General features: G+C 36.3%; 1 protein-coding gene across 2 annotated transcripts in view; it reads left to right on the top strand.

The window, feature by feature from the left end:
- tinc (tincar) overlaps nt 1-15097 on the top strand; it is a 24983-nt gene extending 9886 nt beyond the window's left edge. Inside the window, exons 2-11 of one of the 2 annotated variants that reach the window (XM_011303499.1) lie at nt 2396-3039; nt 4078-4305; nt 4409-4540; nt 5489-6124; nt 6516-6936; nt 7305-7858; nt 8825-9026; nt 9810-9936; nt 10359-10601; nt 11152-15097. In XM_011303499.1, coding sequence (XP_011301801.1) covers nt 2718-3039; nt 4078-4305; nt 4409-4540; nt 5489-6124; nt 6516-6936; nt 7305-7858; nt 8825-9026; nt 9810-9936; nt 10359-10601; nt 11152-12315 — 4029 coding nt within the window. In that variant the 5' untranslated portion in view covers nt 2396-2717 and the 3' untranslated portion in view covers nt 12316-15097. The remainder of the gene's footprint in view (nt 1-2395; nt 3040-4077; nt 4306-4408; nt 4541-5488; nt 6125-6515; nt 6937-7304; nt 7859-8824; nt 9027-9809; nt 9937-10358; nt 10602-11151) is intronic. The other variant, XM_011303500.1, reaches the window with a different exon arrangement.
- The last annotated feature ends 16 nt before the right edge of the window (nt 15098-15113 follow it).

Raw genomic sequence — 15113 nt, 5'->3', positions numbered from 1 at the left:
ACATAATTACATGTCATAATCATCCTCTGGAGGAATATAATAATTATCATCGGAATCCAATCAGAATGTTCTGGAAATTACTCAATGATGAGAAGGAGAAAGCACCTTTTGAAAAATATTTTATATCATATTCATCATCATCATCATCATATTTCTCTCAAGTAGATGAATGGAAGTGTGTTTTTCTTCACTATATAGTCAATCTTGGGTGGCATGTTTTTACACGCCTCGGTGTTTTTATCAGGTGCATTCATATCTATCTACATGGTATCATCTGTACAATACCTCGTATACCTCGTGGTGGAAAATGTGGGGCTCAATGTGGAGCAAACTTTTCATTGTTGATGTTATGCAAGAGACCATTGTGTCGTTTAGATCAAAGTTTCTGACGTTTTGCCTTTTGAAAATTTGCTGGCTCTTTGTTGACACTTTCTCTATTGACATCTGCTGAGTACTGAGGACTCTCATGGTACGGGCAACTGTTGATTATTGTATTAATGCATTTCTGCGGATTGTGTTTGCGCGCCTGCTCCGAGGGCGTCAACGCCCTTTACTTGTTCTATTTATCGGTAAATTCTGTATTGCCAATTGGCTCTTTCAGGGGATTTCTGGAATCTCCAGGAAATTCCGAGGAAGTGACGATTATTCCCATTACGCAGATCTTCCATTCATTTTCTGTAAAACGATAATTAAACTGGAAAAAAATTTTTCTTCCAAATATGTTTTATATATTTTCAACGAAATTTGTTTTTGGATTTGAATTTTATGACAATATTTTTTTTTTCGAGGCCAGTTTTTAACGAAAAACTCGGAATTGAAAGAACGTATTGAATTTTTAGGATAAACTGTTTTTTTAGAAGAAGATAGACTCTACAAGAAAGTTGTGGGTGAAGATATCGTTATTTTCCCTCAATTTCGAAAAATCGGCAAAAACTGGCTTTTAAAAAAATGCACTTACCCTCGCTTACCAATTCGCTACAGAATTATGTAAATTAGAACAGAATAAATAAATAATAAAAATGTACATTGAATATTCAATTTAAATTGAATACATAATATATAAACTATATATTATAAATTTAACAGAAAAATGGAAAATTATAAAAAAACGTTTGTTTAAGCCGAAACCTGCGCTCCTTTTTTTGGTTGTGTAATTCCATTTGATATTTTTAAAAAATTGTTTTTCTAAAAACAATTCCATGCCTCTTTTTCTTTCACCGCATACCATAGAATGCGCGGCAATACCTAGTTTTTTAAAAATCCAGGGATGGAGATTAATGAAAATATTAATTTAGTGGCACGTAATCTTGTGGGAAAGCAAAGACTAGCGATGGAGGGCTGGAGGCACTTTTTTAGCACTTGGCTAAAGGATTGAAGGGTCGGGGAGGGAAAAGGGGTTCGAGTGTGTGGCACTAATGCACGATTATTTGGATAACAATGAATAAAGGGGTCGGTTTTTTTTTTTCAGTGAAAACCCCCGTTAGAGTTAAGTGGCTCACGTGGTAATGTCAAGAGTGGAGTCGAAAGAGAACGAGTGAAAAGGCGTTAGGGAGAGTAGAGGCCTCTTTTTTTTTTCTCTCCATTATTTCCCCTAGGGTAACACGAGACTACTAGAATAACCATGCGTAAAATTATGTTGTATATATCCCAGAGACACAGTGACTTGCTTTGTGTGGGTGTTTCAGGTTGCGACATATGGATTATACTTTTCTTTTTACTAAAATGTCAGGCGACTGTATTTACGACCCTAAGAAACTTTGACATTTATTTTTACAGCTCACTTGAGATTTATTGTGTCTCAATATTCATTTCAAATATTTTTATCAAACACTCAAAAAACTGTGGTATTCCCACAACATTTTTTAATTCAAAAAATATTTGAAATATATATGTATAATATTATATATATTATATTGTGTGTTTTATGAAAATGTTTTATGAAATATTAATCAATAAATATATTATTTGATTGAAAAGAAAATGATAAGCTAAAGATAGTCACAATGTAGACGAAATTGATTTAGAAGAAGAAAATTATGTTATTATAGGTTTCTGGTTATTGATTTATTAATTTAAACAATTTAAATCCCTTGAGATGATTGTGATAAATATTTTTTAACATAAAAGAACAAGTTCTGAGCGCCATGTGGCATTTCGCTGTCAGCTAGACAAAGTAATTGAATTTTTATTGAATATGGAAGAAAGGTTCAAGAGAAAATTGCTAAAGCTCCATAATTGATTTTTTCTGATGGTTTATTTATGGTTTTTCTTCTTCTGCACGGGAGAATAAAAAAAAACGTGATGCTCTTCTTTGATCTTCCTCCTTGTAGACTTAGGTATATTTTTTCTTCATTGATCTTCCAATAATGAGGGGAATTCATATTTTATTTTCAAGGTTTACTGACATCCCACGAATGCTGGAGAAATGCCCCAGCGTGAGAGCCAATCGCACCGATAAAGGGATGAATAAAAAAGGGTTAAAAAATTGTTGAAAGAGTATTTCAGTTTGAGCGAACACGAGACGACCGTAGGGTGAAGGAGCAGAAAAAAAGGGAAAAAAAGGGGAGAAAAAGAGAAAGAAAGTGTCTGCTCAACGATTATACATGGAACGTCGGCGTGCCACCGTCGGTGCCGACATCCGACATTATCGCTCAACAATTTCAAGCTTTTAACGAAGAATTTGTCAATAATTTTTTATTTAAAAGTCTCGAGTCATCATGTCGATGACCGGTAGTCTGATGGGTTACGAGAACAACAACGATGTCAATCAGTTAAAATGCAAAAAACCACTGAAAACACTGCCTACGGTGGCTAACACCAATTCGGCAACTGTTGCACCAGTCACGTCAGCAACTACGGCAACAACTACAACGATCAGTAATTCCATTGGTGGTAAATCTAAACAATACTCAAAGACTGAGAGGAGGAGGGAATCATGCAATCGTGGTCATGCCAATGGATTATGGTCGGTTTGGTATGGAATTCTTGCTGTTACGCTTCAGGCGTATGTGGCCACCAGATGTGCTAAAAGATTCGTCGGTGAGTCAACATTTTTCCATAATTTTTCATAAATTTGAATTGCAGAGTATTCAGAGCGCGGGATTTATTTCAATGGAATAAAAGCCTTTATTCGTTTTTTTTTGTTGTTTAAGAATATTTTCTAAAATGAATGAAATGCTGCAAGAGAATCAACTTTATTATATCAAATAGATAATTTATTAATAATTAATGATAATCATAATTGAGTATTTTGGACAGAAAGTTTTCTTATTTTTATTGCGGAATGGAAAACTGGGATAAGTGCGTTCTTTCGAGGGCAATTTTCAGGGAATATCTCGGATTAGAAGGGCGTGACGAGATTTTGGTTAATACATTTTTTGTAGATCAATATGAGAGCTACAAAAAAGGTATTTATGCAAATATAATTATTTTCCTCCAATTACGAGATATTCGCGAAAAACTGGCCTTGAAAAAGTGCACTTATGCAAATATTTCGCTTCACCACAGATTCCAATTTAAATAAATAAATAAATAAATAATTTTCGTAATACAAGGGAAATGCTTTTCATCTATTGACAACATTTATTTCATTTTTTAAAAAAGGCATTCATAATTCAAGCATGTTAATTTCACGAAATCAGAATTTCAAATCGAGAAAGTTACACGGAGAGAAAAATCCAATAAAAATGATGAGAAAAATAATTCCGCGTTTTAGATTACGTGAATAGTTCCATAATTCTCACTGAATATCTCTCTCCGTGTGATTTAAATGAACTTCATTCGATAAAAATAAACAACTTTTTGGATGTGCAATAGATTCTCCTCGTAAACTGAAAATATTTCAATATTCTCCTCGTAAAACCGATGGGATTCAACGCCCGCACGCTCTTGAAGTTTATAAATGCGTGAAGCAAAGTATTTCGGGAAACGCGGTGCCTTATTTTTACCACTGGTGTTTAAAACTCCGCCAGTACGAGTTAATTTCCAATGCCCATCGGTAAATCCGATAAATGGAATAATTGCCTCGTTGAAGTCTGGGGTATAAATTTGAAATTGATTGAGTGAATAATTCCACAGCGTATTTATCGTTACCATGGCCAGCGGAAGTTCAGCCGCCAAAAATTGAGTTGCACGCTTGCATAGTCCTGACAGGAACGGGTGTTCTTCTTCTGCCAATTCTGGTAGCCGCAGCTTTTCTGAAGCTCGGCAATCTTGCAAATGATGGTGTCAAACTTGGAAGACACAGCAGCACCTGCACCCGAGACCCACCATCTTCACTGCTGTCAGATGGACCGGATGGAACTGGTAAAAATCCAAAATTAGATGTCCAACGAGACCTCGTATGACAGGCTTTTACACATTTTTTTTATTAATCTACAGTCTTTATTTATTTACACTTGTTTATCAGGCTTGGCGAGTAATTTATGGAAGCACGGTGGTCCAACCGCGGCCTTCGTTCATCTCTGCACAGCCATGTGCTTTCTTTTGCCCTCCTTGCTCATGGAAGCCAGGCTCATACACGCTGGATTTTTGCCAAAAGGTAAAACAGTCATTGACCGATACTATACCCTTGACGCGTCGAAATTTTCACCTTTTCTATTTCATTCGTCAATCCGGCGGAGAGAAAAATCCACGAAAAATCACGCGAAAGTCATTCGATATTAATTATCTTTGTCTCATAAATATATTAAAAAAGAATGAAAATGCTGAATTTTTTAATGCACGGTTTCTTGGCTCTTTCTTCCTCATTATTTAATTAATTTACTCATTAATTTTTGGAGTCGTGCATCTATTTTTCTGAAATTTTTGCAAAAGTCTTGGGAATTTCTGCAAAAGTTTATTGAAAACGTAGGAAAATTCGTGAGACAGTGAACAATAATGAAACTTAAAATGGATATATTTTTTCATGTCCATTTTATCAACCGTTTCTCAGAAATTTGTAAAAAAAACTTGAGAAATTATAAAATATCGGCACACCCTCGTGATTTGGAATGATAATTTTTTGTATTGTTTCAAATGAGAATGGAAGTCTTCCCGCGTCGAACTAGACTAGTTAAACCTGATTATCTCAGCTAGGAGTTTATCCTGGTTTTGGTTCTGGTTTTTTTAAGGCCCGGATGGACTGTCTGGAAAAGATAATTTACTCCAAAATTGGGACTTCTAATTACTCCGTCAATTAATCGGTTTTTCCGATAATTGTTAGCTAGCGGCCTAGTTGTTGACAACCGCTAGAACGCTAGCTAACAATTATTGAAAAAAACGATTAATTGCCAAAGTAATTAGGAATCCAAATTTCGGAGTAAATTATCTTTTCTAGATAATCCACCCGAGCCTTAAAAAGAAAAGAGCTCTTCTTGAGGAGCGATGTGAATTTCAAATTGAGTTCCATCTAGGGGAGATATTTTATTAATAAATTCATAACTCAGGTGATTGATAATGTGGCGTGGTCTTCCGATTTCTTACAAAAATATTTGATTGGTTTTTCCAGATGCAATTTGGCGAACAGATCTCGATTTCGTAGTGGTACACCGAGACCGATTGGTTTTTCTAAGTTTCATGAATCCCCCTGGTAATTTAACGAGTCTGACAAACATTCAATCACACACAACGACCTCAACACCGTACGATCAATTGGACGATCTATCGTGGAGTTCTGGTACACCGAATTTTAATGGAATGGAGTCTCTAGCCCACGAGACACTCCCACCAATCACCAATACTCCTGGGACACAATCCAATTCACAATTTCCAATCACATTTCCATCGTCAGACGTAACCGAACAAAAAGAGACCGATAATCCAACTGATTTACCTAATTTTACCGTATCATCGGGCAAAATAACGGATTCAATATTAACAGTTTCACCGACCAAGTTGATTAAATCTCCCAGTGCGACACCGGGTCCATTTAGCGTTGCAAAGCGAGCTAATAATGGGAAAATTCTCGGGAGTAAGGGAAATGGAAAAGCCAGGGTGAAAACAAAAAAATCTGGAGGTAGACCGAGCACTACTACCACTGTGGAATCGCAGAGAGATAATATGACTGGCTATTCGTTGCCACTGGAGATGAAAAGTATAGCGGACCTCGACCATCCGGAGCATCTCAATGTGGATATTAACGAAGGTAAACCTCATTAAAACCAGCGATCATTCTCATTTATTACTCGGCCCACCACTTTCCTCTATTTTTTCTATTTTCACAAACCACTGCCCATTAATTCTCTGTTTTCAACTTCAATTTCATATAAATTTAAATCCATTACAATGAATTTTCTCCAAAAATAATTTTCAAATGAAAAAATAAATAATACTCTATACACAACTAAATATCGATTAATCTCGAGAACTATTGGTTTTACAAATAAATATGAAAAAACCTTTTTTGCGAGAAATTTAATGAGCTACAAAAAAGTCCTCTAATATTTTCGCATTGGATCAACAGTACTCGCGGTAAATTGCTAATTAAGAAAGCTGTTTAATTGGATTTAACTCACTGAAGTGTTTGGATTGAGCAGATGTTGATTACCGATCAATGGGACATGCAATGAGCCTCGAGTACTTGAATTACGCCATGGCACTGGGTGTCTATTCGGTGCGTTATCCCGCTGTCTTCTGGTCCTGCAATAAGGTCCTGGGGACGATATTCTCGATTCAACTGGTCGTCAATTCAGCTCAGAGTTTAATGGCTTATGCCGGCATGTCCATTCTCTATAAAGTACAAGTCGTTGGACCGCACAAAGTTCTGCCTCTGATGAGACATAGAACAGTACATCCAACTGCTGTTCCATCGAGCGGTGCCCAGAGAGTCATATCAAACTTATTCGGTGACAATAGTCATTTTCTCCTGAATCCACACGTCACACTCGCTCTGTTTGCCCTGTCTTCATTGTTGGTATTGTGCTCCAGCATGGTGACCTATCTCTACGCCTACGGAAGGTAAATTCATTATCAATTTATCCCGTCCACCGCATCCCGACGGTGAATAAAAAAAATTATACTTGTGCAAATTTTCGTTCTTAAACAATGAATTCAAGGTAAATATCTCCGAACCTAAGGGAGATATCGAAATTTTTGTCTAAATCTTTTATGCAGAACTAATCAAGCTGTACAAACAATGTTATTACAAAAAATTCACTAGCTCCCTTACTTGCGGTGATATTCCCGAAGTAAGAAAGAAATTCGTGTTAAAGAGATAAGCTAACGTCTTAATTACTTGACTAGAGATTTACCCTCTGTGTGACAATGTGGTGTGAATATTATCATGAAGGAACATCAGGTAATTAAGACTCATGAATGGATTATAGATTTTCATCGTTTGTGGAGCAGGAGCGGGAGAGGCGGGTGATAATGTCGAAGGAAACACGTAGAAATGGCTCTGGCTGGACATATTTTACACATTGCGCTGCATTGTGTGTCTTCCTGGCAATAGCAATTTGCAATGCTCCACTACTTTACGATTATACGGTTGTGTACCGTGGTAGTCTCGATGGTGCAATATTGGCGTGTATACTCAGTACAGTTGTGCATCTGATACTCTGGCTGGTTTTATGGTTCTTCCTCACAATCAAAAGAAATTGGGTATTCAAGGTGCGAGTGACAATAGCAAGGGCCACTGTCAGATCATCGAGATCAGTGAAGCTCGTTACGGATGTTGATTTATTGGCGTGTAGAACCAAGAACGATAATGAGGATGATGATGACGATGAGGAGCCTGATATTGATCAGGAGGGGGTTGGCACCCCTTTGCTGGTCGTTGGAGATGGAAAAACTTACAGCATCGCTGAGGCCTCTCCCAAGAGGGCTATAATGACTGTTATTCAGAGGGCAGTTATGGAGCGCAAGGCGAGGAGAAATCAAGGTTTGAGTCAGATATTTTATCATCTCCAAGGATTCATAAATAAATGCGCCGTGTCAGAAACGCTTCCCTTTTCACGCGTCTCCGATAATTCTAAATTTCCTATCTCAGTAAGTTGGTATATTGTGTAATTTAAAAACTCATTTAATCAATTAAACAATCTTCAACAACATAAGTGAGTCATGCAATTTGAAAATGTAATTTTCATGTTTTACGGGAATTTCAAATTTCGTTCAGGATTTCTATAGATCCAGCGAATTCAAGCAAATTAATAGGAATATTTATAGATTATGTTAAAAAACATTTTTGAATGCCTCGTTGCATCAGTGCATCAATGCATCAGTGCATCTGATTTAATTGCATTCTTATAGAGTTGAAAAATATGAAAAAAACGTAAATAATGCAAAAATATTGTTAATAATACCCCGCGCTGAGTTATAACAACTACCAATTCTAGAAAACTTATTAGAATAATTATTTTTATCTCAACAACAACGTTAACAAACAAAAGCCCTACTCTCTTCACTATCATATCATTTATCTGGTGGAATAAAATTATTGACTAGAATTGAATACAAAGAGTTAAAAATCTCGTTACATAATGAACCAAAGTAAACAGTCCTTAGAGTAGAGAATTACACTGCTAAAACAACTAAAGCAACTGAAGCAACTCAATTGTTCATATTGATTTATAACTGTCCTTGAAATGTCGTTGGATTTGAAATAATGTGGATCGCGTGACTGCGAAATTTCCAGCTCTAAAGTTAATAATGAGAAAAGGATGTAATGAAACAGGACTTGCTATAGTTTTAGAGTCTAGTTTATGGCTTTTGAAATGGGATATGTGAAGGCAAGGGGTATAAACTGAGAAGTTTAAATTCTGGATATAATCCGGAATAACAGGCGAGAGTTTTCGGAGGCACAGGGGAACGCGATGAGAATAGAAATTGATTGCTTTTGTCGTTCTAGGTGGAAATGTTAATCGAAATGAGGCAGATCCCAGTGCAACCGAGGATGAACAAATCTATTGGCTTCGGCCTAAGCTCAGACCATCACCAGCTCAATCACCTAGTGGGAATGGAGCTGCTGGTACTCTTGATAAAAACTGGCTGAATAAGAAACTCCGACCTAAAGTGACATTTAATGATCTGCCTAGTACGTCTGGCCCTCGGTAACTACTCTACTCTGTCCTTTTGGTGTCGTTTGGCATTTTCCGCACTTCTCTTTTCACATCTTCTCGTCTTTCGATCGCATGATTTTCTTCCATTTCGGTTCTTCCTCTCATCGCTTCATATTATTTCATTAACGAATTGGTAACGAGTAATGAGTCGATTCAGAAGATTTAGTTAATGGTTATGAATTTGCGGAAAATCTCGGAATCCAAGGGAGATAGTTATATTTTTCTAAGAACCTTTTTTATAAAGGGGAATTAACGCTACAGAAAAAGTCTTAACGCGCACTTCGCTATCTCTTTTAGATTCAGAGATATTCCTTGAAAACTCGGGGAAGAAACCAGTCGACTTGTTATTTTGCACTGTTAAAAAATTTCTCTTCGAATTACAAATAAAGATTGTGGAATTTTTTATAAGAATTAATTCACATTGAAATTACAATGACGTGGAATTCTCACATCTCTACATTACAAATTTCTGAAAACGGTGAAAATACGAAGAATTTCCTTTCTGAATTTTCAATTTATGGAAAAATCAATCGAATGTTTAACTTTCGCAATGAGTTTAAAAATCCAAATTATATTGAAAACTCAATTTTACTGAATTCCACGATGAATGACCGATTTGACAAATATTTTATAAAAACATATAATTCAAATTCAAAGTATAAAAAATCCCACTGCATTTGTTATCTGAATGTTGAAAATTTGATAAGAGTGCACCTCTTCGCTACTGATTGCTAGGGGGATTTGGGTTATTCAAGAATGTATTTTTGATTTTAGCAATAAGGGAAAAAGAAGAGGTGCCGAGGGTGGACCAGAGGACGACGGTGATTATGCCACACTACGCGAATTACCGTTGATGACCGCCATCGATACCGCCGATGACTCGACATCCGAGGAAAACAAGGTAAATATTAAAATTCGATAATTAATCCACAATTTTCCAAATCTCCAATTTGAATTCACTTACAACTGAATATCAATGAATTAAAAAAAGAAAAAAAAAACACTGAACCATTTATTTTCGCCCTGCAGTGGAGTAGATGGCTGTTACCCCGTAGGAATCCTCCCAAAACAGCGGATGTAAGAGTAATAAAAATCCAAGAAAATTGAAAAGATTAACAGATTTATCCAACTAATCTGGAGTGACATAGTTTTTTCGATTGTTTGCGTAGAAATTAGATGACGATTCAGAATGAGTAGAATCTAGATGGATTGGAGATTGAAATGTGACTTGAGTATTCTCGAATAATCGTAGCATTTGACGTGAAATATAGAATGACATTTGAATTATTATGTTAACTAACACGCATGAATTCATTCGATTAGCTCCTGGAGTGTGTTAATGATGATCAAGTAACATACTACGCCAATGGCAACCGTGATCTTCAGCCATCGGAGGGAGATCCTTCACCTCTACTAACACCTGAACCTTTACCTGATCCCAATATTGCTCATTTACCCCCGCCAGGGCCATTAAATAATCCACCTATTGCCAGTATTGATGTCGTTGATGATGGTGCTGCTACATCAACCGCTCAAAATCCTACTAACTCTCTTCTTCCTCAGCAGGTAATAATAAAAAATAAACCTGTCATATTGTTTTCTTGTCAATTCTTATCAATCCAATCGAGTGCGTGAGAGTGATTTTTATTCCATTTTCTTTCAAAGCAATCCTTACCTCCACACCTAGTGTGATTTTTAGAAATAAAAACAAAGTATTACATAAAATGTTTTCAAATGTTAAGGATATATTTCAGCATAAGTAATAAATGCGTAATTAATTTTGTTAATAACAAAATTTCATTGTCAGCGAGTTTCTCGCAATCTTGTTAATTTTTTCACTTTCATAGTGTTTGATATAGAGAATTGTTAAGCTGAAGAGTATTACCTGTACCATAACCCAGGGTTGTTGGAAAAATTAGAATTTAATAAAAATTGCTGTTTTAATTATTTAAGATACGTACTTCAAACTTTAGTATGTTATTTCTAAAAATCTAGATTATCGAAATATGCGGAATGAAAATTGTTTGTTCAGAGTTTTACACTAGGTGTGCCTCAAAGAAGACTTTCCTCAAAATAGACAATTAACATTTGAATATTTAAATTGTGTGTGTTACAGTCAACGGGATATACGCCACGTTGTTTGCGCCGAGGTGATTCTGGTATGCCGCAAGACGAGCTGACACCTCGCTCAGACTCGTCAAACTCACCAGCAACCCTAGAGACAATTCCCCCAGTAGTAGGTCTAACATATGCATCAGAATCAGGTTCAACGAACCGCAGCAATACGAGTAGCAACAGTGAAACGTCCAGCGGAGTCCATTCAAACGTGAGCAATGCCTCCCACACGTCAGGTGCATCCCATCAACGTCGAGCCACAAGTGTTGACGATCTCAGTGGAATACCAGACGGTCCAGGTGATTTCTCCACAACCAGAGACGAAAATCATTGGCGCAGTTGCTCACTCCAGCGTGGGATACAGCCCCCATTCTCGCGAAACAAGGATTTCATAGCGACAGTTGCCCAAAATGGAATAGTCGCGACATGCCAAGCATTCTCCCAGTATAGGAATGGTGAGACAAAAGCACCCCAGCCCCAGCAGTCGGGCTGTCCAGCCATTATTCTGGAGAATGCCAACGAAGCAACAGTGGTGATACGCAGAAGATTATCAAGAGCTAAAGTAACAGAGCCACTTAATCCAAACGATCCCGAGCCATTTTCACGTTCTACTAACATGAGAATGACATCATTCACTGAGAACAGTGACATCAAAGGTGGTATTCATGCCTCCTCAGCAACATTGCCACATTATCCGACTCAGCCAGTTGTGCCCACTTATCCTCATTGTTCCACAATGCCTTTGCCTCATGGCTCACACACCAGTGGATCAAGCAGTACCTCTGCTGTCAATGTGTCTGGTAACAATGGCACTATCACTGGTTCATCAAGCAGCTGTGGATCAGTTCCACAGCAGTCTATTAATCAAAATGGACACACCATTCTACCACCAAGTCATACCACACTGCCTTCTCATCATAATGGCATGAGGCTTATGCACAATCCAACAGCTGCTAATTCATTCGTTAAAAGATATCCACCAAATCCTATTCATGTTCAGGCACAACCCTGGAATTTGTCATCGGGACATCACACGTTTCCCCAATCACTGCAAAATAAATTCTTTCCACCTACTAATCCTGGTAGCAGAGTCGCTGACAGAGACTCTGCCAATTTCTCAATGGCTAGCAGTGGTGATTCAGATATTTGCGTCCAACCCCATTAGGGCTGTTAAGGGATTTTCGTGATAATTAAGGGGTTAGAGAAGTTTGAAACTTGTTGAGGGTTTTGAGGATGGAGGAGGGGCTATTAGGGGTGGTGACGTTGCTTCGATAGTTGTATGCGTGCGGGTATTGTTTGGGTTGAGTGCCATTATTCAATGGAAACACTTCGGAATTTGATAATTAATTGAACGTGATTTGATAATGATTATGAGGGATGGTGATATTATTCCGGTGGAGTAATCAACTGATTCCCTTTTGCCATGAAAAGAGTTCTTGTACTAGGATAAAAACCCTAAAAAAGCTATTCCCAGCTCTCCTTGAGCATATTTACATATCAAATGAACAAAAATATCTCTGAGAGCAATAATTATGCTATTAAAAAGTGTTGAATGCCAATTCCGTTGCTAAACATATCCATTATGCGTAAAAGTAGAGGTAAAACGAGTGAGAAAAATGAAAATCTGTACTGTAGGGTGCGTCAAGTGTGTTAAACGGAAAATTAAATCGAGAGTGAGGGAATGCAATTCAAGGAGTAAATCAGCACAGTAATTTGATATTTATTCAAATTCCAGTGACGATCACCTAGGAGTAAAGAAAATAATTGCATATACTTGCATATTCGTAATTATAATGAGAAATACGTAGATGATGTGGAAAAAATGTAATTTGCAAATCTTCCCCAAAAATCTTGTGATTTTCATTTGATTTTTCATGCAAATTTCGATCAACTCGGAGCAACGAGAATTGTAGTATCGGCATTAACACTAAATCATGTGAGACCCATCGATTATCGCTCATTTGTTCGTTATCGTTTATTGATAAGAAATAATGAAGTTACGAGAAAGATATTTTCGACCATTTTTCCGGCATTATTTGCGATGATATCGTAATGTTGATGAAAATTCAATGAACGCACATACAATGACACAAAACACGTACACAGACACTAAATCATTAACTCTGTATGCGGCACAGCAATGAAAAATGCTAAAGGTAATATATTTTTCATATATTATGATCAATGAGTAACTGTCAGAAATGACAATTAACTTGGAAAAAAAAAAATGAGCCGTAATGTGGGAATTAAAAAAAAATTCTAGCTAGTTCTTGTGCTCCTTATCTTTAGGACATATCGTGTACCTCGAGACAAATCCAAAAGCAACAATAACAATGTGAGGAATACTAAACAATGCTTCGTCGAATTTAATCGATAATAACTAATCATTAATCAGCATTATCACAATCCGAGAATCATCGAGGTCTCTTGCCTCTCTCTATATCACAAGGAGTTTCTCCTCTGTTCGCCTTTAATTCCACCATTGACGAAATAAAACGCAGTAATGATAATAATTCAGTAATGAAAAATGAGTGTGTAACACGGTTCGTCGGATTGGATATGATAAAGAAGCAATTTTTTTACAAAAATATTTTTTTACTGTAGAAGATGAAACAAAAAATGGGACTAAAGATATGAGAAGAGAAAATACTTTTACCGTAACTTTTGTATTGGTTTAGACGGGACTAGAAAACTGCGAGGTAGAGCATACCCAATTGCAATCTGCACGATAAACAATTCACACGATCAATCGAAGAAAAAAAATTAATGTTAGTGTACTCGCACAATATTTTTTTTACATTTTATATGAGAAAAAAAAAACCTATTGTACATTTATTTTAAATCGTACTTAGTTCTTCACCCCTCCTGTGCTTGAAGAGAATAACGAATTATTGAGAAAAATGTGGAAGTTATGAATTAGCTGCTGAGAGCTCGCTATTCAAGGCACAACTACACTCGAATATGATACTCTTGTACATAACTATTGAACATTAACCTGAGAATAATAATACTTGTAAGAAAATATTGTATAAAGACTGACTAGAATATAATCTTGCTTTGATATTTATTCTATTGCAACGTGCTGCTGTCCTAAGCTGTTTTATCAGTCTAAAAGACTTGTCGTATGTCGACGCAAAATTACGCTAAACATGAATTTTTATTCACGACCCGCATGTGCTATCTATCAAACGAAATCTTTGCTTTGAATTTTATCTTGTTAGCCTGAAGTATTTATAAATTTGGATTTCAAATCGTGCTGTGAACACCACTCGAATGGTTATAAATAAATAATATAATTATAAAATATATTAAAAAGGGAAAAAATGTTAAAGGATGACAGATAGGGTTCTAGGAGTTATTCATAATCTTTATCTTTATTAGTTTCTATTAATTTTATATTTATTAATATCGAGGAGATATTAATGAAGATAAAAATAAATTAATATAGTTTTGGCTGACTAATGACTGTCATCTCGCAGACCACTGACTCAATTCCTTATCACAAATATTCATTTCACATCACACATCCAAAACGTGTTAAAACCCACTCAACTTAATAAACCACAAGAAAATTAACGTGGGTCTATTGTTTCTGTGGTCTATTTTTTGCCAAATGAATAACTCCAGACAGCTAATCACCGAATGGGGGTGACTATTCATTAATTTCATTTGTTCCTTTCAGAATAATTTGTCTTTTAATTTGAAATGAATAATGCGATCTGCCACCCGTCAACAATTTTTTTCTCTTTTTTATAATTATTTTTAATAAACATCCCAGTGATTTCCGCAGCACAATTTTAAATCTAAATTAATTAATATTTTACGCTAACTAGATCGAATTAAATCCAAAGATTATGCTCCAGAGATAGTATAGCCTCAGGAAAATCAAAGAGATGATGTCAGAAATTGCATTCTCTTTATTTACAATCTCGTTCATTTTGTCGGACTCTCGGAGAGAAATAA

Source organism: Fopius arisanus, unplaced genomic scaffold (assembly GCF_000806365.1).
Source record: "Fopius arisanus strain USDA-PBARC FA_bdor unplaced genomic scaffold, ASM80636v1 scaffold00032, whole genome shotgun sequence".
In the NCBI taxonomy this organism is placed as follows: domain Eukaryota; kingdom Metazoa; phylum Arthropoda; class Insecta; order Hymenoptera; family Braconidae; genus Fopius; species Fopius arisanus.
This window is presented reverse-complemented; position numbering and strand designations above follow the sequence as displayed.